This window comes from Mirounga angustirostris, unplaced genomic scaffold (genome assembly GCF_029215605.1).
Source record: "Mirounga angustirostris isolate CCGP_5_RB_7025 unplaced genomic scaffold, mMirAng1.0.hap1 SCAF_1, whole genome shotgun sequence".
NCBI classification, from domain to species: domain Eukaryota; kingdom Metazoa; phylum Chordata; class Mammalia; order Carnivora; family Phocidae; genus Mirounga; species Mirounga angustirostris.
The window spans coordinates 205,081,362-205,103,457 of NW_026991709.1; the positions used below are offsets into that span (position 1 = coordinate 205,081,362).

The 22,096-nt window shown below is 51.9% G+C and overlaps 2 protein-coding genes across 3 annotated transcripts; both read right to left on the reverse strand.

The window, feature by feature from the left end:
- Nucleotides 1–2: 2 nt before the first annotated feature.
- On the reverse strand, nucleotides 3–6,851 carry SYDE1 (synapse defective Rho GTPase homolog 1). 2 transcript variants are annotated; one of them, XM_064598506.1, is made up of 8 exons: nucleotides 6,687–6,851; nucleotides 4,773–5,114; nucleotides 4,028–4,672; nucleotides 3,664–3,878; nucleotides 2,913–3,039; nucleotides 2,537–2,764; nucleotides 1,728–1,953; nucleotides 3–1,451 (listed from the first exon to the last, which is right to left on the reverse strand). In XM_064598506.1, exons 1-8 carry the CDS (start codon nucleotides 6,772–6,774, stop codon nucleotides 668–670), a joined length of 2,655 nt encoding a protein of 884 aa, XP_064454576.1. In that variant the 5' UTR covers nucleotides 6,775–6,851; the 3' UTR covers nucleotides 3–667. The 2 variants fall into 2 exon arrangements, with proteins under 2 accessions (XP_064454576.1, XP_045718783.1); XM_045862827.3 differs by having other exon boundaries at nucleotides 667–1,451; nucleotides 2,537–2,697; nucleotides 6,687–6,849.
- A 9,255-nt stretch (nucleotides 6,852–16,106) lies between these two features.
- Nucleotides 16,107–21,876, reverse strand: LOC123834004 (olfactory receptor 1I1). The gene is given in 4 exon segments (XM_045862847.2): nucleotides 16,107–16,150; nucleotides 16,153–16,237; nucleotides 16,239–17,137; nucleotides 21,852–21,876. Coding segments are annotated over 4 exon segments (1,053 nt in total).
- Between the last annotated feature and the right edge of the window lie 220 nt (nucleotides 21,877–22,096).

Below are 22,096 nucleotides of genomic sequence, written 5' to 3' on the forward strand. Positions count from 1 at the left end.
ACTTGTGCATACTGATTTATTGTCCACAAAGATGGAAGTGAGGGAAAAGGGGGAGACAGGAGGGAACCTACTCTCCCACTGGAACTCTGGGGCCCACTGAGGCTCCATTACTGGGGATTTCAGGGTGCCTGGCCACTGCAAATTCTTTCCCCCTCAGAGGTCCCTGAAAGCCCCATACACCTGTCCCAGACGTGTCCATGCACACTAGTCCTCACACACAGACACACACGCACGGAGGCAATAAATATGTTCCGTACCAAAGTGCCCCCAGCCTGACATTTCAGGTGGGGCCCCTCCGAAAGGGAGGTCTTGTAAGTGCTCAGTTTCTTCAGGGATGTGGAGGAAGAACAGGGGAGGGGAAGGGCCAGACTCTGCTATCTCCATTTCCTGGTTTGAGGCAATCACGGGGTTTTCCTTGGAAGAGAGGGTGGGGAAACCAGCTATTTTTCTAAAGGCCCTGGGCTGCCCTTAATCCAGCCAGAGCCCAGGATAGGGGCTTTCCCCCACCCTGCCCCAAATAGCACCTCATGATAGTCCTTGGACCTTCCAGGGCAGGGAGAAGCAGAGCGCGGTGCTTAAAGCTAATACTGATTTGGTTGGCAGCAGCAAGAAGACTGACGGGGTGGGGGTGGGGGTTGGGGGTGTAGAAGAAGGGGGGGGCGGTGTCTCACCATCTCGGGGTGATGCTCACAGTAACTGGTGATTCCCGGGCCAAGGGGGAGGGGCAAGAGAGGCCAGCCCAGCAAGCGGGAGAAGTGCCTTTTGGCAGCAAGGGGAGAAGCCCTTGGTACTTAGAAAAGATGTCCCCAACAGCTGGTCCCGAAAGTCCCCAGTCCCCAGGCTTTGCAACCAACGCCCCACCACTGAGCACTGGAAACGAGGAATGATTCTCAGCAACGGGCTGGCTGGTCACTAGGCAACTCCCCAGCAACCGGGACGGCGGCCCGGGCGACCGGTCTGGTCCCCTCCGGTCCCCTCGGTCGCCGGGGCACCGCCTCAGCAGCCAGGAGCCCGGCCCTTCGTCACCGGGGTCCCGCCCCGCCCGGCTCAGAGGCACACGTTGATCTGCTTGGAGAGCTCTCGCTCCAGGTCCAGGATGAGGGCGTCGAAGTCTTTGAGGTTCAGGTGCGGGTTGAAGGGCGCCTCGAAGTCGTCTTCGAAGTCCGCGGCGCCCGCCGGCTCGCCCGCCTCCTCGTCCTCGTCCTCGCTGTAGCTGCCCGTCACGTGGTCGTAGTCCGGCCCGGACAGAAAGTCCCGCCCGCACGGCAGGAAGTCCCGTCCGCAGACGCTCCAGTCGCCCGCGTAGCGATTGCTGGGGGGGCTCTCGGGGCCGCCCCGGCCGCGGGGCCGAGCCACCACTTCGGGGCCGGCGAGCGGCAAGTGCAGCGGCGGCTGCCGTTTGGGCCGCAGGTACGGGGCGAGGTCCTGAGGCTCCGGGGGCCTGCGGGGATCTGCGGGGAAGAGCGGGGCTCGTGACTGGCCGGCTGCCTAGCTAACCAGGCCCCTGATTGGCCCGACGGGAGACCCGACCCGCGTCAAGCGGGATTGGCCCAATCTGAACGGGTTGCTGAGGCTACCAGGTACCGGTTTACGCACGGGTCCACGCCGGGCGCGGGGGGGGGGGGGGCGTGGCACGCCTGAAGCCCGAGACTCTGATTGGTCGCCCGAGAAAGCATCGCTGCGGCGGCCTGGCCGGGATCGGCGGCGCGGGCCAGGGGCGGGCTCACCTGGCCAGGCCTGCAGCAGGTAGTGCAGCACCTCGATGTGGCGCTTGAAGTCCACTGCGTTGGTGAGGCCCGGCCCAGAGCTGCGGATGCGGGGCCTGGCGGGTGCCTGGCGCGCCGGCAGCAGCACGGGACCGAAGCACACGGCCAGGTTCTGCGGCGTCATGCGGTTGTGGGCGTGGAAGGAGGAGACGAGGCGCAGGTGGTCCAGGAGAAGAGTCAACGTGGCCTGAGAGAAGACGGTTGGGAATCACGAGGCGGGTGAAGCTGGCCCCCTGTCAAACCTGAGGGGAGACTAAGGCGGCCCAGAGTGGGGAAACTCGAGATCTCAGAGCTGGTTGATGGCTGAGCTAAGGCTTTGATATAAGTATTATGCTGGAAGGGAGACGGAGGACGAAGGCAACTTAGCTGGCTTTGTTTTCACTTTCCTGTGCCTGTCCCATCCTCTCTGTATGAAGCAGGGCTAGCATTAATCCTGTGTTAGGGTTTATACCCCATGAGGGTATTGAGGCACAGAGGGTCAGGACTTCTCCAGGATCCCACAGCCGGGAACCTCCCTTGTGGGTAGGTTGACAGACCTGTATTCAGAGCCTGCATTTTTGTGATATCCTGGCTGTGCAACCTTGGGCAACTCACTTAACTGCTCTGGGCCTAGGTTTCCATAGCTATGAAGTGGGGATACTGATAGCACCTACTTTCTAGGGTTGTGACAGTGCCTCAAGTTCATGCACATCATGGGCTCAGGTGTGGGTGAAACACTCTACTGGTGTCAGCCCAGTCAGTCCTGCCCACTCCCACCAGGTCCAACTTACCCTCTCCACATCTGGCAGGCAGTTGAGGAGCCCACGGGTGCCCTCGGTGCTGGAGGGTGCCCTGCTTGGGGGTCCTTGGGCCATGGCCTCCAGCACCACCTGATAGAGGGGCTGGGTGATGAGCGGGGTGGGCAGTTCCCGAAGATAATCCTTGAGGATGCCTGTGGACACAGGGCCCACTCTGGTCAGGGCATCCCTGGCTTCTGAGGCTGGAGGGGTCAGCTGGGGCTGGGAGGGGGAAGAGGAGGACAGGCATAGGAAAGTGAAAACAAAGCCAGGCAGAAAGGGTGAGGTCCCAGAGCAGAGGGGTCACAGGGACTCCCTTGAGGTGAAGTTTGAATAGGGAGCAGGCAGGGGACAGGAAGGGCATGCTGACCAGTGATGACATTGATATCAGGATACAGGTCCTCAGAGAGGCAGACGGCTGCACTGTCCCGCTCAAAGGCATCCCGAAGCTCTTTCTTCACGGCTGCCGAGCCACACAGACGGTACAGCCCCACCACCTAGGGGTGGGGACAGAGAGAGATCTTCTTGCCTGTGCTACAAAGGGATCAGGGCCGGGTGGGGTGGGGGCTGGAGGTCTGGGTCAGGGTGGCAGTGGGCAGAGGGGTTGGGGGCTGGCTGTGGCTTCACCAGCTGCCTTTCTGCTCCTCTGACACCTGTCATGGGGTCCCCACCTGGCTGCCTGAACAACCTGGCCCTGGAAACCCTCTGCTTGGATCATTCGTCCCGGCACCACCCTCCTTCTCAGCTCACTTGTCACCTCCTCTGGGAAGCCCTTCCTGACTACTCCAACCAGCATCAGACCCTGCTTTAAGCTCTCCCAGCTTCTTCACTCTTGTGCCAGCCCCAGTTTTACACCTGTGAGTTACTGGAATCATGTCTTTTCTCCCATCGGACTCTGAGCTCCAGAAGGTCTGGGACCATGTATTACTAAACAGATGGATGACCTATGGGTTCTGGGCTGGGTGCTGTGGTCTAGGGGAGCCTCCCGCCCTTGTCTAAGCTGGGATTGGAGCTAGCTGTGTCTCAGGCAGGGCGGATGTGTGGGGAAGGCCTGGCCTCTGTTTGCTGGGTGTCCTGGGGTTTAGGTCTGAGGGCCAGCTGGAATGGGGCAGGGGGCTCACCCGCAGCCCTCGGCGCTCGATCTGCCCAACACACTTCTGGATGATGAGGGGCACCTGGCCCGGGGGCTTTTCCCGCTCCACCAGCAGCGGCAGGGGCAGCCCAAAGACTCGAGGCTCAGCGGTGCCTGGTGCTTCCTGCTGCTCTGACAGGGTCAGCTTGGCATACAGCAGCCCCTGGGGCTCCAGGCGCACTGCCAGTTGCTGGGCCTGGCAGCCTGAAGACGCAAGGGGGTCTGTGGGGTCTGGCCCCACAGGCTCTATGCCCTGGCCCCCTGCTCCAAGGCACACCCCCACCCTGGACACTGGGGAAAGGGGGATCTGCACCCTGTGCCCACCGCTCCTCCCCTGCAGCCAGGCGTCCTACCTCGGAAGACTGTGGGTAGCAGCACAGTGCCCTGGGCGCAGGGCCGGTGCCGCCGGACACCGGGGTCCCACGCCAGCACCAGGGCCCGCAGCAGCCGGGCAGCCTCGAGTTCCAGGTGGAAGGTGTGGTCCAGCCGCAGGAAATCCGGCCCCCCCCTCAGTGGCCCCGTTCGGGCCCGGGCCACCCCATCCACCTGCAGTAGGCAGCAGAGGTCTCTTGGGGTGGCCCCGGGTGCCGGCCGCAGCCCCCCCAGCCCGTACAAGTGCAGGCTGAGGCGGCCCCAGAGTGCGGCAGGGGGTGCTCGGGCTGATGGGCCCACCTCGTAGGGCCGGAAGGCAGTGGGCGATGGAGGCCCTGCTGGGCGCTCCGGTGAGTCACCATCACTGAGGTAACCGGCCCGAGGGCCCCGAGGGGCCCCAGCCCCTGCTGCCCGTCCCGGCGTCCCCACACTGCTATCCAGGTGGTAACGGCTGATGACGGAGCCCTCGGGGGCGGCCCTCTCACGCTCTCGGCCAGCCCGGGTGCCCCGCAGGCTCAGTCGGCGCCGCAGGTCAGGCAGCTTCTTCATCTTCATGGAGAGGCGCCTGGCTGGGCCAGGGGACTTCGTGCGGGAGGCTTTGGTTGGGGGGCTGGCAGGGGCTGTGCCTGGGGAACAGCAGATCTCAGGGTTCGGAAGCCTGGGCTTGGGACGGGGGTGAGGCTTGTGGTCATCTTGGGGGGCTGGAGGTATGAGGCTTGTGCTCACCTTGTGAGGCCGGGCCCTCTAGTTCAGCTGAGCCTGGTTGTGGTCCCCCGGGCTCAGGTGCCAGGGGTCTGGAGTCTTCCTCAGGGATAGGGTTGTACCAGATTTCACCAGCGGGCTCCCCACTGCCAGGTGCCCTGGGACCCAAAGCAGCCTCTTCCGGTGGCTTGGCCCCACCCAGCACCCATCGGCGGCTGCTGGGCTCCAGGCTCTGCAGGTAGGCCCCCCGAGCTGGGCTCCGAGATGCCTCAGGGCTTGGGGGCCCCTCTGCTCCAGCCTGGGACCCTTCGGGAGCCTGGGGCTCTGGCTCTGGAGGACTGGGCTCCGGGCGCTGGGCTGGGCGGCCTGGCAGAGAGCAAGGGGAGTGAGACCCAGCTGCCCCCAGTGCAGCCCCAGGCCGCTGGCTCTTTCCCCAGCAGGGGCCAGGGCTGGGGTGCACACAGTGCTGGCACTCACTCCACGAGTTTGTTTGGAATGGGCGGGCAAAGGCCAGCAATCTCATTGGTTGCCAGCTTAGAGCCCACCTGCTCTTAGGTCCTGGGGTCCCAAACGGTGTCCCTCCGCCCTTCAACCTCAGGTGTCCAGTGGGGTATCTCCAGACCTGGGCCCTGCATTCTCAGCTCTACCTCCCACCCCTGGCATGGAGCTCTGCCCCTGTCCTTTCTTACTGGGTGGCTTTGGGCAAGTTGCTTTCCATCTTTGAGCCTCAGTGCCCTCCTGTGAAGTGGGGAAATTCAATGCCCCCCTCCGGGGAGGCATCAGAGAACTCGTGGGGACTGCTTCCTAGGCGTCCGGGTTATGGTCAAGCACGCAGCCCACAGTGAAGGCTGGCTTGCTCCTTTCAGAAGACAGGAGCAGGCGCGACAACTAGTGCTGGGGTCCCCCTTTCTACAGCACTCCCCCCACCCACCACCCCTTGCCTGTCTTCTAGACTCTGCTCCCATCCTGGAGTGGGCCCTGTCTCTCAGCCCAGTCCAGATCCCCACGGTCAACGCCTTGGGGCCTCCCCTTTACTCCCTTCTCCCTTCTCTGACATCCTGGGCTGTTTCCTGTCTGTGTTTGTGCGTGGGCACCCCTGTCCCTTCTCTCTGCTCTAGGAACCTTGGGAATCTTTGGGAAAGGATTGGGGGCGGAGGGGGGGGAAGGTCAGATCGCAGAGTCGTCAGGCCTCCCTCCTTTAACTCCTTCCTTCCTGGACTTTCCGTCCCATGCAGCTCCCAGCTCTAGTTTGCTGGTGGACTCCCTCCTCTGGTCAACTCTGATTTCCAACGCCCTGGGTCCTGTCTCGGGGGTCTCTATTAGTAGCTTGTCCAAAGAGCTGTTTAAGTCACTTCATTGGCTCTGGGCAAATGACCCAACTGCTCCGTGCCTCAGTTTCCCCGCCCGTCTAAAAGGGAGAGTTTCCTAGGGCTGCTTAAGGTGGGCGCAGCTGCAGTCACTGGTTAATAGGTGGGAGGGGGCTGGGGGGTGGCCACTGTGGCTGATGCACCGCCTCTCTCCCTCCTCTGCAGGAGTTCGCTACCCATCTCCCGTCCCGGGTCTCCAGGGCGCAGGGTGACCCAGCCTGGACTGACTGGGCCCGTTTGCCAACTTCCCAACTCCTCCTCCCCTCCACCCTCCAGGCGCTCGGTCTCGGCCCCATTTCCTGTCAGGGACGAGGCCCCCTCCCGGGCCTCGCAAGGAGCCCGCAGCGCCGGCATCGCGAGCCAGGCGCACATAACGGTCCGCGCCCCCTCTCCCCCCCACCCAGCCCCTTCCTGCCAGGACCCCTGCCCGCTCTCTGTCCCCCACCCGGGGCCGCAGGGGACTCCGCGGGGCTCCCCCTCGCCCCCCAGCCGTCCCGCCTTGGAGCTCCGGGACCATCTCCCGGGCGGGGCGGGGTTCGGCGCCCCCTCCTCGGCCGCCTCCCCGGCTCACCGCGCTCCTTCGCGTCCGACTTTTTCCGGGGAAGTTTCTCCCGGCCCCGCAGGCGGGAGAAGGTTTTCCTGAGCAGCGGCTCGGCCATGCTGGGGCCCGGGCCGGGCCGAGTGCGCGCCCCGGGCTCCGGCCGCGCCGCCCCCCGCCCTCCCCAGCCCCGCCCGCCCCCCGCTCCGCGCCAGCAGGAAGCGCATTCCGGGAATGCTTGGCCCAAACTTTTTTTTTTTTTTTTCACCTTCCCGCGGCCTGAGCGAGCGATGCTGGGATATGTAGTCGCCCGGGCCTGGTGGGGAGGAGATGGGGGCTCTATGCTACCTTCCTCGCTCCAACTGTGAACATCTTGGCACAGTCCTGAGCCCTAGTCTTCCCTCTTACCCACCCGCTCCTTTGGTGATCGAACACAGCAAGTTCTCTCGGGTTTACCTTCAAAACGCATCCTGCGCTTTTTTCTTCCCCTTTCCCCCATCTACTGCTCCAGCCTGGTGCAAGCCCTGGCCTCACTCCATTCATTCCACAACACCTTCTCTTCTTTAGTCTCTTGGATGCCACTTGGGTCTCTCCCAATTTTCCCATCCCCTAAATTTCAGTTACTCCAGATGTTTAATAGACCATCTCCAAACTAGTGGTGTTAAAAGCCATTTTATGATGCCCACAGATGCTGTAGATAAGGAATTTGGGCAGGGCAGAGCTGATTTTGATTGTTTCTGCTCTTTGGTTGGAAAGGCTTTGAGGTTTAGGGGTGACTCCACAAATAGGGGACTGGAATCATCTGCAGGCATGTTCACTTCCAGGGCTTGCAACTGATCACAGCTGAGGGCTGGGACCTCTTCACAGGCTGTGGACTAGGGCAGCTACATGGGCCTCTCCCTCTGGCCTGGGCTTCCTACCAGCAGGTCAGTAGTCAGGGTGGTCAGGTTTCATACGACGGCCACCCAGGATGAAAGTCAACAAGACCGAAGCTGCATTACCCTTCCTAACCCAGCCTTGGGTGTCATTTGTCACTTCTGGCACTTGAATCTGTAGATTCAAGAGGAAGGGACATAGACCCCACCCCTCTCAGTGGGCCTTATGTCAAGGTGACCTTGTGAAGAGGATGTGGAATGGGAGATATTGTGGCCGTCTTGGAAAATTTAACCTGCTTCACTCCTACATTCCATTCTCCAGACTGGACTTAAAAACTGAAGCCAGATTATGGCACACCCCTGCTGTACAGTCTTTCCATGACTGCTCACCCCACCTAGAATAAAGATTCCCAGTAAGACTTCTAGCCTCATTTCCTTTGTTGTCCCCATTGCTTACCATGACCTCCTCTCTGGTCCTCTTTTACATCAACCTGTACCTGTCCCAGGCCCTTTGCACATGTAGTCCCTTCTGTCTGGGAAGCTCTGGTTTTCCTGAATTTGCCTCTTTCTCATCCTTTAGTTTCAAGAGCACCCTCTTGGGAGGCCCTCCTTGAGTATCCACCACTGTCCACTCATTATTACCTCATTGTGTTTCATTTCTTTGAACACTCTCATGGCTTGAACTTAATAGCTTCAGTGTTTGTTCTAGTGTATCTGTGTCCTTGTGAAAACTGGGACTCCACCTGATGCACATCTGTCTAGTTCACTGCTGAGTGTTCACATAAGAGATCAGGTGCCAGGTGCCAGAGGCCTGGATAGAAGGGGTGGCCAAGAGGCTTGCATAGAGGAGATTGTGTGTGTTTGCTTATCATGTATCTCAAAGCGGATCTCTGTGTTTATCCTACTTGGAGTTTGTTGAGCTTCTTGGATGTGCAGATTCATATCTTTCATCCACTCTGGGAGGTTTTTTTTGGCCATTATTTCTTCAACTATTTTTTCTATCCCTTTCTCTTCTCTCCTTTTGGGACTCCCATTATACATATGTTAGTATGCTTGTCAGTGTCCCATGGGTCTCTCAGGTTCTGTTCATTTTTCTTGGACATGTGTTTGGGAGGAGTCAGGCTGGAGAGTGGTGGGATATACCCCAGGAGTCTTTGAGGTAGCTGCTGACAGTGGGGAAGAGGTCAGGGTCAAGACAACACCTGTTCACAAGTCCCAGGCAAGGGGGACAAAAGGGGGGCCCATCAGGGTATCCCAGCACCTCAGAGAAGCTGGAGGCTGGTATGGGAATGAAAGCAGCCCTTGGCCCCACCCATATCACACCAAATGATTAAAAACCACTCACACAGCATATCTATATCTATCATCTATCTATCTATCTATTTATCTATCTATCTATCTATCTATCTATCTATCTATCTATCTATCATCTATCTATCTATCTATTATTTATTCATTCATTCATTCATTCATTCTTGGTAACAGAATATTCTTTTAACAGTGTTTCTCTTCTTTTCCTGTTGCATTTATTTGGCTAATTTATTTAGCTCATTTAATTCACTGTTGGCTATGATTCTTTCTCAGCAACCAGAAATTCTTGGTAAGTGTTAATAAAATGGTTATGAATACTGAGTTTCACATTTGGTGAAGTCTGGATTTTGGTAGCTGCTGTTTGGATTTAGGAGCCTGTGTGTGTGTATTCTCTTTCCCCCAAATGTTCTCACTGGCTGCAGACATGATGCACTGTACTCATGGAGCCCGATGGATAAATCTAGCCCCCAGCAAAATGTTGAAAGAAGAAATGCAGGTGGAGGGGGCTGGTGAGGTTTGAGCAGAGCTCTGCACCTCTGTGGCAGACAGTGGGGGTTGGTGGATATGAACCCCAGCTCCCTCACCCCTCATGTGGGATGACGGAAGGTGTATCTTCCACATCGACCCCCCCAGATCCCCATGGGACCAAGCTCCAGCTGCCACTGGAAACTTGAATATCAGTACACTCTTTACTGACTTCCTTCCCTTCTCTTTCTCATTTCTCCACCCCCTTCCAGCATTTCCTGGATCACTTCCCAAACAAACTCCCTGCACTTGAATCCTTATCTCAGGGTCAGCTTCTAGAGGACCCCAAATGCAGACATTCTTTCTAGGCCTCAGTTTCTTTGTCCATCCAAAAGGAAGGATAACTCCCCCTGTTACCAAGGTGTGGGGGTGGGGATAATGGAAGCGGGGCATGTGTCTGTGGGCTGAGCCTCCTGTCTGCCATCTCCCTGGGATCCTTAGTTCCTGGGAATGGAAGTTGGAGAAGATCACGGGGAGCAGGCCCCAGCTCTCCCTGCCCACTTTTGTCATTCCCAGTTGTCCCTGTGCCTGTGTTAGTCACCTTCCAGGGTGAAGAGGCCCTTGCCTGACTGAGAGTCCATCCTTACAGGAGCCAAGGAAGAGGTGGTCGCCCAGAGATGTCCCCCAGGGCAGCATCAAGCAGCTAGAGGGAGAGAGAGTGGCCAAGTCACCACGTCACCATGAGGCAGCTTCCTGAGGTGGGATATGGCATCACCTGGCAGGCAGTTAGTGGGGCAGCATACCTTGGCCAGGGCTTCCCAGGGGCCCTTGGCAAAGCCCAGCAGGCCAGCTGTGGAGCTGAAGCTGAGGTGCAACAGAGCCTCCAGCCCCCCTTGCAGTGCCCTCCTTCCATCAGCTGCAGGTCTGGTGGGCTCTCCTGTTGGACAGGCCCCTGTACACACCCCAGGACTTCAGCAACTGGCCACCAGCAGCCATGCCAAGAGCTCTTGTCGTGTCCAGATTGCAGGACCTCTGGTTGTCCCAGAGAAAGGGGAGGCAGCCTGGAGAGGGGTGACCAACTGGTCAGCTGGGGCAAGTGGCCAGGGGTGGGAAGGGCCAGGTGGAGACCCCATGTCATTCCTTAGCTCCTCCCTCCTCTCTCCCAGGTCTCTGGGCTCAACTGCACTTCCACAAAAACATCTGGCCCTTGACTGGCTCCTGGGAGGTAGCCCCTAAGCCCTAGGAATATCCTACTTGATAAGAATCTCTTTGTATATCTGGAAGCCATGCTAACAATGTGATTTATAGTGGGGGCCTTGGCCACACTGTGTCAGTTTAACTTGGAGGGGCCAGAGACTGAGAAACCAAGGTCAGCCGCATGGGCAATCAGCCATGTCTCTGTGGCTCTTATGGGCTGAATTGTGTCCATACCAAATTGATATGTTGAAGCCCTAACCACCCCATCCTCCCCAGTTCCTCAGGATGTGACTGTATTTGGAGATAGGGCCTTTAAACTGTGATTAAATCAAGTGAAGTCTTTAGAGTGGGCCCTAATCCAATTTTAGTATATGTGCTGCCGAAGCGAGCACGAGTGGGCCCTAATCCAATAGGACTCTGTCCTCATGAGAAGAGGACATTTGGACACAGGATGTGTGCACAGAGGGAAGATCATATGAGGGCACGGGAGATCATATGAAGGCACAGAAGATGGCCATCTACCAGCCACGGAGAGTCAGGCCCCAGAAAGAATCAAGTCTTCCGATGCTTTGATCTCGGACTTGTGGCCTCCAGAACTGAGAAAATAAATTTCTCTTGTTTAAGCCACCGCATCTGTGGTGTTTTATTATGGCAGAAGTAGGAAACTAATACCGATGAACTCTCGGGACAAGAAGACTCAGGAGCTTCCCTGGTTGGCAGTATACAATGTGTGTGGTCGAACATCATCGCTGGGAGAATTAAGTGCTGTCCACATGAATCCACAGGGAGGGGACACCTGGTCCCCTGGTGGCTGGTCCCTTCTGGACCCTGCCCCATGTGCCTTTTACCTTTGCTGATTTTAATCTCTATCCTTTCCCTGTAATAAACTGTATATAACAATTTTGCTGAGTTCTGTTGATGCCTTCTAGTGAATCATTGAACCTGAGGGTGGTCTTGGGGACTTCCCACTACACAGGTTCACAGAGATAGGAGTGACTCCCCAAATCCCTAGCAAATGTACTTTGGGAGTAGGAGCTTCCCCTCCAGGACCTCAGGCTGAAGCCTTGCTGCACCCTTTCTCATCCCTTACTGAAAGTGGCTTTCTTTTCCACCAGCTGATCCACCTATTGTCCTCCAGTGCCCCACATGGGGCTGTAGCATGACCTTGGGTAAGTCACTCACCTGGGAGGCCATCCAACATGGTGGAGGGAGGGGTCAGGTTTTCAGGTCACACTACACTGGATTGGAATACTCCCTCGGCCCTGATCTAGCATATGGCCTTGGGACAGTCACTTTCCTTCTCTGAGTCTCAGTGTTTGAGTCTCCCAAATTGCTTTGAATCACCCAACAAAATCCCATGTATAGAGAAAGAAGTGTTATTGTGCTCTAATACTGGCCAGGGTCACTCTGTTCCTTCAGACCCCAATAAATGGGCTCAAGCCCCTTCTGACACCCTTGCTGAAATTTTGGAGAATTACCAGATGATTATTTTCTCATGGTCTCCTGTTACTGCTGAATTAAATAGCTCCACGGTGAGCTCGCTCTTCCTGGTTTCCAGGATGAGGTGCACTGGCCTCTCTCCTTGATTTCACCAAGGTTCCTGGGTGTGTGACAGGTTTTACTGAGGCTGGGGGAGTGGAAAGAGAGTTTACATTGAATATCACAGCAACTTAATCTTGACTGTTAGATGTCTCTGTTCCAACCCAGCCTACCTCCTAGAGTCTTGCCATTGTACTGCCTTCCCATTTGTTCATTTGTTCATCCATTCATTTGTTCATCCATTCATTCACTCAGTCAACAAGTATATTTTCAGTGGCTGCTGTATGGATTTGGGCAAGATAAGCAAGAAAACATGGTCTCTCAGCTCTCAGCTCACAGTTAAGTGGGTGAAATAGACATTCATCAGAGAATCATACAAATGAATATAAAGTCACTAATGTGATGAGGAGAATGAGGACTAGTGAATGTCTTTGGGCAACTGATATAGCTGGGATAGGGAGGGGGTGAGAGGCTTCTCTGAGGAAGTGGGGTTTGCCTTGAAATCTCAAAGCTGAGGAGGCATTAGCTATGCAAAGTTCCTGTGGCACCATCTATCCCTTCATTTTCTGGTCCTGGGATTCAGCCCATTTCACCTCTCACTCTTTGGTCCCTGTTGGTCTCTCTGCTTCTTGTCACTCCCATCCATGTGTACCAGGATTTGCAAACTAGAGCCTGTGGGCCAAATCTGGCTCTTGAACTATGAACTATTTTTAAAAATTTAAAATGGTTGGAAACAAATCAAAAGAAAACATTTCATGAGCTACTTTTGATAATTTTGTTTGATAATTAAAACTTTAAACCTAGTGTCTATGAAGGGAGCCTTAGTGGTAACCGTAGGATTAATGTGCCCAGTTATATGTAATGTTAGAAAGCTCACACTGGATGGCAGATTTGAGACAGGATTTTCTGTCTTGCAAATTAATTAGGTTTTTTCCTGAGATCCTGGAGCCCAGCCAGTTGATACAGAAGGTGAAAACTTCCTCCTGATTTCCTTTTTATGGGTGACAATTGAAATATTTTGGTAGTTGAGATATTTGGGAACCCATGTTGCCAGGTAGTCAAATTAGAACCTAAAGCAAGTATGTGGGAGGGTTTCTGGGGTGAGGGGAGAAAAGGAGTGAACATACGCCAGTCACTAAAAACCCAAACAGTGAGATCCACTTCTACAATATATTTTATACATACTCTATTTTACCACTACAATCTGGAGGGAGAGAAGCACACGGAAGGTAGATATATGTTGAGAATCTTTCTGAATCACTTTGATGATGTCAACACATTTTTTTTTCAAGAGTAAAAAAAAAAGACTATTTCATGACATGTAAAATGATATGAAATTCAAGTTTCAACTTCTACTCTTTGATGTATTGTTTATGGTGGCTTTCATGCTGGAACAACAGAGATGAGTCATTATGACAGGCTGTATGATCTGTAAAGCTGATAATTACTATCTGGCCATTTATAGAAGGTTTTCTGACCCCCAATCCATGGGATGACTCATGAGTGGATTAATTCTGGGCCCCGCCCTACATCCCTGCTTCATGTCATGGTCCCCTCTGCCCTGTGGACCAATCCCCGTGGTGACCCCTGCTGTCCCCCATAACTTCCCACACACCCCACTCCCCTTGCTGTAGGCTGGGGACACACCTCCCCGTGATTTCTCTGAACAACCCAGGCTCCGTCCCACCACAGGAACTTTGCACATGCTCTCCCTCCCCGGGGACGATTACACCTGAGGTAGAGGAACTGGGCCAGTTTACAGCCGGGATAAATGTTTCTGAAATAGAGAAGCTTTAAATGCATTTTGTGAAACAACACTATCGCCACCTGGTGGCCATGTCCTCAAGCTGTAGCTGTAATTCTTTCAAAGCGTTTGGGGTGGTTTTGGGACCTTCCTCTCCAGGACCATGTCTATGGTAGGGAAAAACGAAAAAATGTCTATGGAAAAATGCCCCAGGTCCGGTTCTCCTTTATTTCTGAACTGAAGGCCTACTTGGGTCCCACATCTCTACAGCCCTCCTTTCCATCCCCCACTTATCTCTGTGATCCCCAAACTTTAAGGCTCATATAAGCCCTGTGGGTTGCTGTTAAAGTTATGATTCAGTGGCTTGGGATGGTGTCTGAGTCTTCATTTCTAGCAAAATCCCCATGATGCTGATGTTCTGGTTCACGGATCTACTTGAGTATCAGTTTCTTCTTCTATAGAGAAAGGGTCAGCAAACTCCTTCTGTGGCTGGCCAGACAGTAAATATTTTAGGCTTTGTGCACCATAGAGTCTCTGTCAAGATTATTCAACTCTGCTCTGTAATTTGAAAGCAGTCGTAGGTGATACATAAATTAATGGGTGTGTTCCCATAAAACTTTGTGAGCACTAAAATTAGAATTTTATATAATTTTAATCTGTCATAGAATAGTCTTCTTTTATATTTTCCCCCAACTATTTAAAAATATAAAAACCATTCTTAGCTTGCAGGCCATACAAAAACAGGCTGTGGGTTGGGATAATTTGCACATCCTTGCTCTAGGCTCCAACTTCTAGACAACATCATGTGATGTTAAGATCTGGGACTTTGGGATGGGTCCTCTGTTTGAACTTTGGCAGCTTCATTTTGCAAGCCTCAGCTTCCTTATCTGTAAAATAGGAACTTATATCACCTACCTTTTAGGGTTGTTGTTTAAAATATAATGAGATAATGCATACAAAGGGCTTAGCACGTGCCCAGCATGCAATAAATGTCATTATTGTCAACACACTGAGACCCAGAAAATGAATCCATACAACTTAAGTCCTTCATCTTTTCCTCCAGTTGTAACCCAGACTCTTAGTGAGTCATGGACTTGAGGAGATGTGGTCTTTGCATGATGCCAGCCCTTCCTAAACTCACTGTACTCATTTGCTAGGACTGCCATAACAAAGCACCACAAACCAGAGGAGAAACTTATTGTCTCACTGTTCTGGGGGCCAGAAGTCTGAGATCAGGTATCATCTGGGTTGGTTCCTTCTGGGGACTGTGAGGGAGGATCTGTTCCACGCTTCTGTCCTGGCTTCTGGTGGTTTGCTGGCAATCTCTGGCGCTCCTTGGCTTGTAGAACCATCACCTTCATCTCTGCCTGCATGTCCACATGACCTTCTTTCTGTGTCTGTGTCCAAATTCTCCCTTTAGGTAAGATTGGCAGTCATACTGGATCAGGACACATCCTAATGACCTCATTTTAACTTGATTATCTCTGTAAAGACCCTATTTTCAGGTAAAGTCACATTCTGAGGTCCTAGGGGGTCAGATTTTGACACATCTTCTTTGGAGACACAATTCACCTCCCAACACTAACTTTCCATGCATTCCAGTCCATCCTATCTGCTTGTTTCTGATCGTGCCTGTAGAATCAGATTGGGTTTGAAGTCAGGTGATGGACATCACAAGAAACACATGGACTCTGCAGCTAGTCCAAGGGCCTGTGTCCTCAGACAGAGGTCTGTGTACTCCCTGCTTCAGGGCCACCTGGAGAGCTTTTTAAAAAGGCAGATTCCAGGGTTCAGTGCCAACCTGTTGAATCACAATACCTGGAAGCCAAATGTCATTGCCTCTTATGATCCAATACATGGGGGGTGGGGTGGGGGAGGTGCACACGGGAGGCCTGATGATGACAAAGATCCCCAAAGTCATGGGCACAAGAGGTGGTCACAAGGTCCCCGTGAAACCAAGGCTGGTGGCTGCTGAAGCGAATAATAAGTGAGCTAATCTCAACAGATGCTTTCATTGTCCTTCTTCAGGTCACTTAGGAAGCATGGTGTTGTAACTGGCTACTATGTGTTGTCTTTATCAATATTAAAATGGTATAGCAAAAAAAAAATGGTGTAGCCAATCTTTTGTTCAACTATATTACCCACGTAGTGATCCCATAAGTCCAATACCCCAGAAAGGACCAATTTAAGACTTCTTTGAAGCCTTCTGATCTTCATGGGGAAGAGAAATCATGGGGAAAATGCACACCTCTCCCTTTGGTTTCCCACAGTTTTTCATTCATCTTTATGACTCACTTACCACGGTGTGCCATAATGATTTATTTACATATCTCTATCCCCCACTCAATTCTGAATGCCTTGAGGGCAGGGATGGGACATATCTCTGTGTTCCCACCACCCAACAGTGGTTCTGGAACATGCTAAGTACCCAACAACTGTTCTATTCTCGGACTGAGAGGAGACTGCTTTGCTGATGAGCTTCTTCAGGGCTGCCTTCATGTCCTTGTTCCTTAGGCTGTGGATAAAGGGGTTCAGCATGGGGATGACCACCCCACTCATCAGGGCAGCTGCCTTGTCCTTCTGGGAGGAGGCAGGAGACGTGGGCTGCAAGTACACAGCAAAGATGGTGCCATAGAACAGTGATACCACAGAGAGGTGTGACCAACAAGTGGAGAAGGTTTTCCATTTGCCCTGAGCAGAAGGGATCTTGAAGACTGCCCAGAAAATGCAAGTGTAAGAGAGGAGGATGCACGAGAGGGGGCTGATGCCCATGATGATGCCAAAAGCAAAAATCACCAGTTCGCTGGCATGCGTGTCAGAGCAGGAGAGCTTCAACAGAGGCATGAGATCACAGAAGTGGGGGATTTCGGAGCCAGCACAGAAGGTCAGTTGAGCCATGAGGCAGGTGTGCACGAGTGACCGGAGATTGCTGATCAGCCATGCCCCCCCCCCCCCCCCAGCAACCCACAGACACATGACTGAGTAGCGTAGAGGGTAGACAATGGCCACAAACCGATCAATGGCCATCACAGCCAGGAGGGAGCTGTCCATGGTCCCTAACAGGTGGAAGGTGTATATCTGAGCAAGGCAGCCCACAAAGGAGATGACCTGGTTCTGGGTCCAAAGGTTCACCAACATCTTAGGGACGGTGGTGGAAGAGAAGAAGGTATCAACAAGGGACAGTTTGGAGAGGAAGAAGTACATGGGCGTGTGGAGGCGGGAGTCTGTGATGATGGCCAGGACGATGAGCAGGTTCCCAAAGACGGTGACCAGGTACACAGAGAGGAACAGCCCAAAGAGGAGAGTATGAAGCTCTGGCTTTTCTGTGAGTCCCAGAAGGAGAAATTCTGAGACTCTGTTTTTTTTTGTTTTTTTGGTTCCATGGACAGCCTGTGTCTACTGCGAAGGAAAAAAGGGGAGAGGAAAGCAACACAAAGCTGGGAGTCAGAGATGGAGTTCCAGTCCTGCCCCCTGCCCCCGCTAAGATTATAGAGTTCTGTGAAAATCTGTGGGTTTCTGTTTCTCCCCAACAAACCCATCCGTGCCAAAGATAGTTTGCATCTCAAAAACCTAACTCAGTTGTTTAGAGACAACTTAGACATTGCCCATAAACACCCTTGTGTTTTCAGTGGAACAAAGTTTCGCAGAAAACAAAATTAAGCTGAATCAAGCCTAAACTGAAACCCAGCACAGGGAAAGGGAATCTGATCAGCCTCTTTTCTTCCTTGTCTTCCTTTCCCTTCATCTTTCTCTCTTTTCTCCCCTCCCTCCGTTTCATCCTTCCTTCACATGATACAATTTTTGCATCCATTTCAGGTTAATGACCAAGGATACAAAGACAGTTCACACTTTTCCTCTGCTTCCAATGATGGCCAAATTTATTTGGGGCACTTTGTGATCTTCTACCACGTCATCACTACACTAGACCCTCTCTCATCCTTTGTGAGACGCACCCAATAAATGCTCAGGAGGATGTAGAGACCATGGATGAACCTAGAAAGCTGGTTAAATGGAGGTTTTAAAGAAAACTTCCATGGTAAAAAAAAAGTATCTGGAGATTTAAAGTTAATGGTATTTTGGAAGTATATTTTGCCATTAGTAGTAGGTTTGCAGGACAAAATTTTTTATATTCTCTTATGTTCTAGAGAGGCTGTCACTAGAAATTGAAAGAGTTTTTTACCCTCAGGAAAATATACATTGTTATAGTATGTCAAACAGCTGTTTAAGAAGTTTATTCAAAATAAAACTCCCAGACACAGACTGGATGGTTCAAAGGTAAGCTGGTTTCATAAAAATGACAAAAATGTGCCCAAATGCCTGTTTGATGGAAAGCAAATTTTGCCATGTGCTTATTCCTGTAAGAAATATGATGACAAAAAAAGTGAGTTTATAAAAGAACACTCTGCTATGAATGGATATGAAAATAGTGACCAATGTGAGACCAACATTTAAAGAAATGCCCACATGTAGGCATGTTGTGATAACATTCTTGTTCACCCATTTAACACTGCTAATGGGGATGACCCTGGTTTTACTTCCCCATGTACTTAGAAGGGAATTGGGAGTTCATCCTTGGCCATTTTAATCTGCAGAGTCAGAGGTAACTTTTGAACTCCTCTCTGCTTTGGCTTCAGCAATTTGGGACTTAGGAGCAGCTTCATGTCAAAAGCCCAAAGAAAGCATATGTTTATCCCATCCACACGAGACTGCCAAAGCCTGGTTGCATTTGCCTTTCCAGGTCTCCATCCCCTGGTGTGCACAGTGATTCTTCCTTTCACTCGTGAACATTTATAGAGGGTGTGTTAGGTGCCACATACTTCTCTTACAATACATGGATGATATAGGAAAAGCCCAGCATGGCATGACTCACCACGCTTTTGTAAAACCTCAATATTGACTCTTTTCAGCAAAGAGAGGATCTTCTTTAACTCATTGCTTACCTGGTTAGGTCCCCATGTCTTAAAGGCAATTGAGGACAAGAACACAACAGAGGCGTTTAGTGACCATATCTGTAGAGTGTTGAGCCTTCTTTTTCTTCTTCTTCTTTTTTTAAGATTTATTTATTTATTTCAGAGAGCGAGCGAGCTGGAGGGTGGAGCAGAGGGAGAGGGAGAGAGAAACTCAAGCATCCGTGCCAAAGATAGTTTGATCAGCCATGCCCCCCCCGCTCTGTTGAGCACAGAGCCTGACGTGGGTCTTGATCTCAAGACCCATGAGATCATGACCTAAGCCAAAACCAAGAGCCAGGCGCTTACCTGACTGCACCACCCAGGTACGCAGAGTGTTGAGCCATCTTAGGAGTCACAGGTTCTTTATGTGCAGGTCTCTCAACATCCAGGAGAGGGAGATGGTGTTGACCACACCTGACAATGAGGAGCCAGGCTGAGAGCGATGCTAGGGGGCCCTCAGCTTGCACCTGAACCATGTCCCATCTGGACAGATTTATTTTTACTCTCTCACATGCCATTGCTTCTCTGAGTGCGCTTCATGAGAAGAGGCATTTCAAAGCTAAACTCTGCTGTCAATACTTGCTAGGAAAACCATTCAATCACAAGCATCTAAAATTATTATCACTCTGCCTTCCAAGGAACGCTGGTCTCCAGAAAGATTTAAGGTTAGCTGAAGGGGGATCAGGATGTATAAGGGAGAACACAGTAGGTAGATAGGTATGTATAGGAGAGGTTATATGTGACTCTGAGGTGTTGTGAGAACAAGGGGAGGGATGCAAATATCTGCCATGAGGAGCAGGACCCCTGGAGGTGGAAGAGGTGTTGAAAGGGGGCTTTCAGGAAGGGAAGCAGTATAATCTCCTCTTTGGTAACCTCAAGAGATTGCTAGCCAAATATTTTACTACTTATTGTGATTTTTCAGAGTTCTGTTTGAGGCTTTGAAGGTGATGCTTAGGTTCCTCTGGGCTGCATACATTATTGAGAGTCCCTTCTTGGCAACACATGTGCAGCTGTCCTTGGGTATTGACATGAAGTCCTTGGGTGCACTAGAGGAGTGGTTCTCAACTGTGAGCTGTATTAATATCTCCCAGAGGGCTGGAGCCATGCCCTGGAGTGTCTGGGGTGGGCTTGAGAATCAGCACTTCTGGGAAGTTCCCAGGGATGCTGATGCTGCTAGTCAGGGGACCACATCTGGAGAACCACCACCCACAGTGGAGAGAACTGTTTTTCAATCTCTCTCATTTGTGTGGGTGTCCCTCAACTGCAGACTCTAACTGTTCTTTCTTCTCATGACCTGCTACAGAGGGTGTGCCCTCTGTGCCCTCTATCCACTCAGAGGGTGTGGAATTGGTCTCAGACACTTCTCTCTCTGGGTATCCAGAAACGGAAGGATTTCCTCTTTCCCAGTCCCGTCCAGCTCACTCTCCTTCCCCATCCCTCACTCACGAGGATGGTATCACCAAGAGGATGTTCTTGGCAAACCTCCTTCTCCACTGACTTCCAGAAGATCCTGAGGTCAGTGCTAAGCCCTCAGGAAGGGCAGAGGGAGACCACTCAAGTTGTGGTGGCTGAGACAAGTCTGATGTCTGGGTGGGGGCAATGATGTGTTGGCCCCGCCTGGGGCAGGTGAGCAGGGGGCCAGGGACGCAGTAGGATATTTACAGTTTGGGGGCTCTTGGGGACTCTATCCCCATGGCTCCTTGTTAAGAAAGAAAATGCTAATTGTTTTGTTTCCATTTTTGCCACATGTGGCTTATTCCCTGGGGTATGTGCACTCTCAGGTGACGGAGGGGTGAGGAGATGGAAAAGTCACCAGGGATTCACTCTCACTGAACACTCCCCTCCACCCCCCAGCCAAATCCTCTCCTAGCCCAGACTGAGCCTCATAGCAGTTCCTAGGCAGGGAGGTCTGGTGGTCCAAACCCTCCACAGGGCACTCAGATGCCTGAATCAATGTCATTTCATTCATTCTGTCATGATGGAAATTCAACAAAGAAGAGAATTTATGCAGTCTGGTTTGCCAAGGAAAGCTACTAGAAAGTCAGAAAAGTCAATAAGGGCAAATGAATGAATTTATCAAACAATTCTTGTTACCTGCCATAGGTCAGATGCTGTGCTTGACTTCAAACCACATCCTTGTTAAAAATGCCCTCCTGGGGGAAGAATGAAGGGGGAGAAATCAGAGGGGGAGATGAACCATGAGAGACGATGGACTCTGAAAAACAAACAGGGTTCTAGAGGGGAGGGAGGTGGGAGGATGGGTTAGCCTGGTGGTGGGTATTGAGGAGGGCACATTCTGCATGGAGCACTGGGTGTTATGCACAAACAATGAATCATGGAACACTACATCAAAAACTAATGATGTAATGTATGGTGATTAACATAACATAATAATAATAAAAAAAATGCCCTCCTGTCAGCCACATGAAGAGCTCAGTCTTCATTAACCCTACCAAGTGCACTTTGCGTGGGGATTAGGGAATCTCTGTTCTACTCTTGCCACCAACAATGTTGGTGAGCCTTTGTTGGGTTGCTCACATCATGACCCTAATTTCTGCTCCCTTATATCCTGGAATCCTTTTCTTTTTACCTTCTCTTCCATTGGCTTTCCGTTGTCTTTAAAAAAATTTCTTTTAAAATGTGTCCAGTCTAGGTCCCCATCCCTCCAGTTCTGAACAAGCCCCCTCAATGGATTGTCCCTATTAATGATTTTTTATATAACCTTCCAGAGTCTCTTTACACACACACACACACACACACACACACACACACACATTCTCCCCTCTTTTTGTACATGAAAGTAGCATACTATCATACTGTTCTACATCTTGCATTTCTTACTTAATTTATTTTTTAGTGTTTTTTAAATTAATTTCAGAGGTAGAATTTAGTGATTCATCAGTGCATAGAACACCCAGTACTCATCTTATCTGCTGCCCCTTACTTTTTTTTATTATTATTATGTTATGTTAATCACTATACATTACATCATTAGTTTTTGATGTAGTAATCCACGATCCATTGTTTTCGTATAACACCCAGTGCTCCATGCAGAACGTGCCCTCCTTAATACCCATCACCAGGCTAACCCATCCCCCTACCCCCTCCCCTCTAGAACTCTCAGTTTGTTTTTCAGAGTCCATCGTCTCTCATGGTTCGTCTCCCCCTTCGATTTCCCCCCACTGCTTCATTCTTCCCCTACTGTTATCTTCTTTTTTAACATATATTGTATTATTTGTTTCAGAGGTACAGATCTGAGATTCAACAGCCTTGCACAATTCACAGCGCTTACCAGAGCACATACCCTCCCCAGTGTCCATCACCCAGTCACCCCATCCCTCCCACCACCCCCACTCCAGCAAC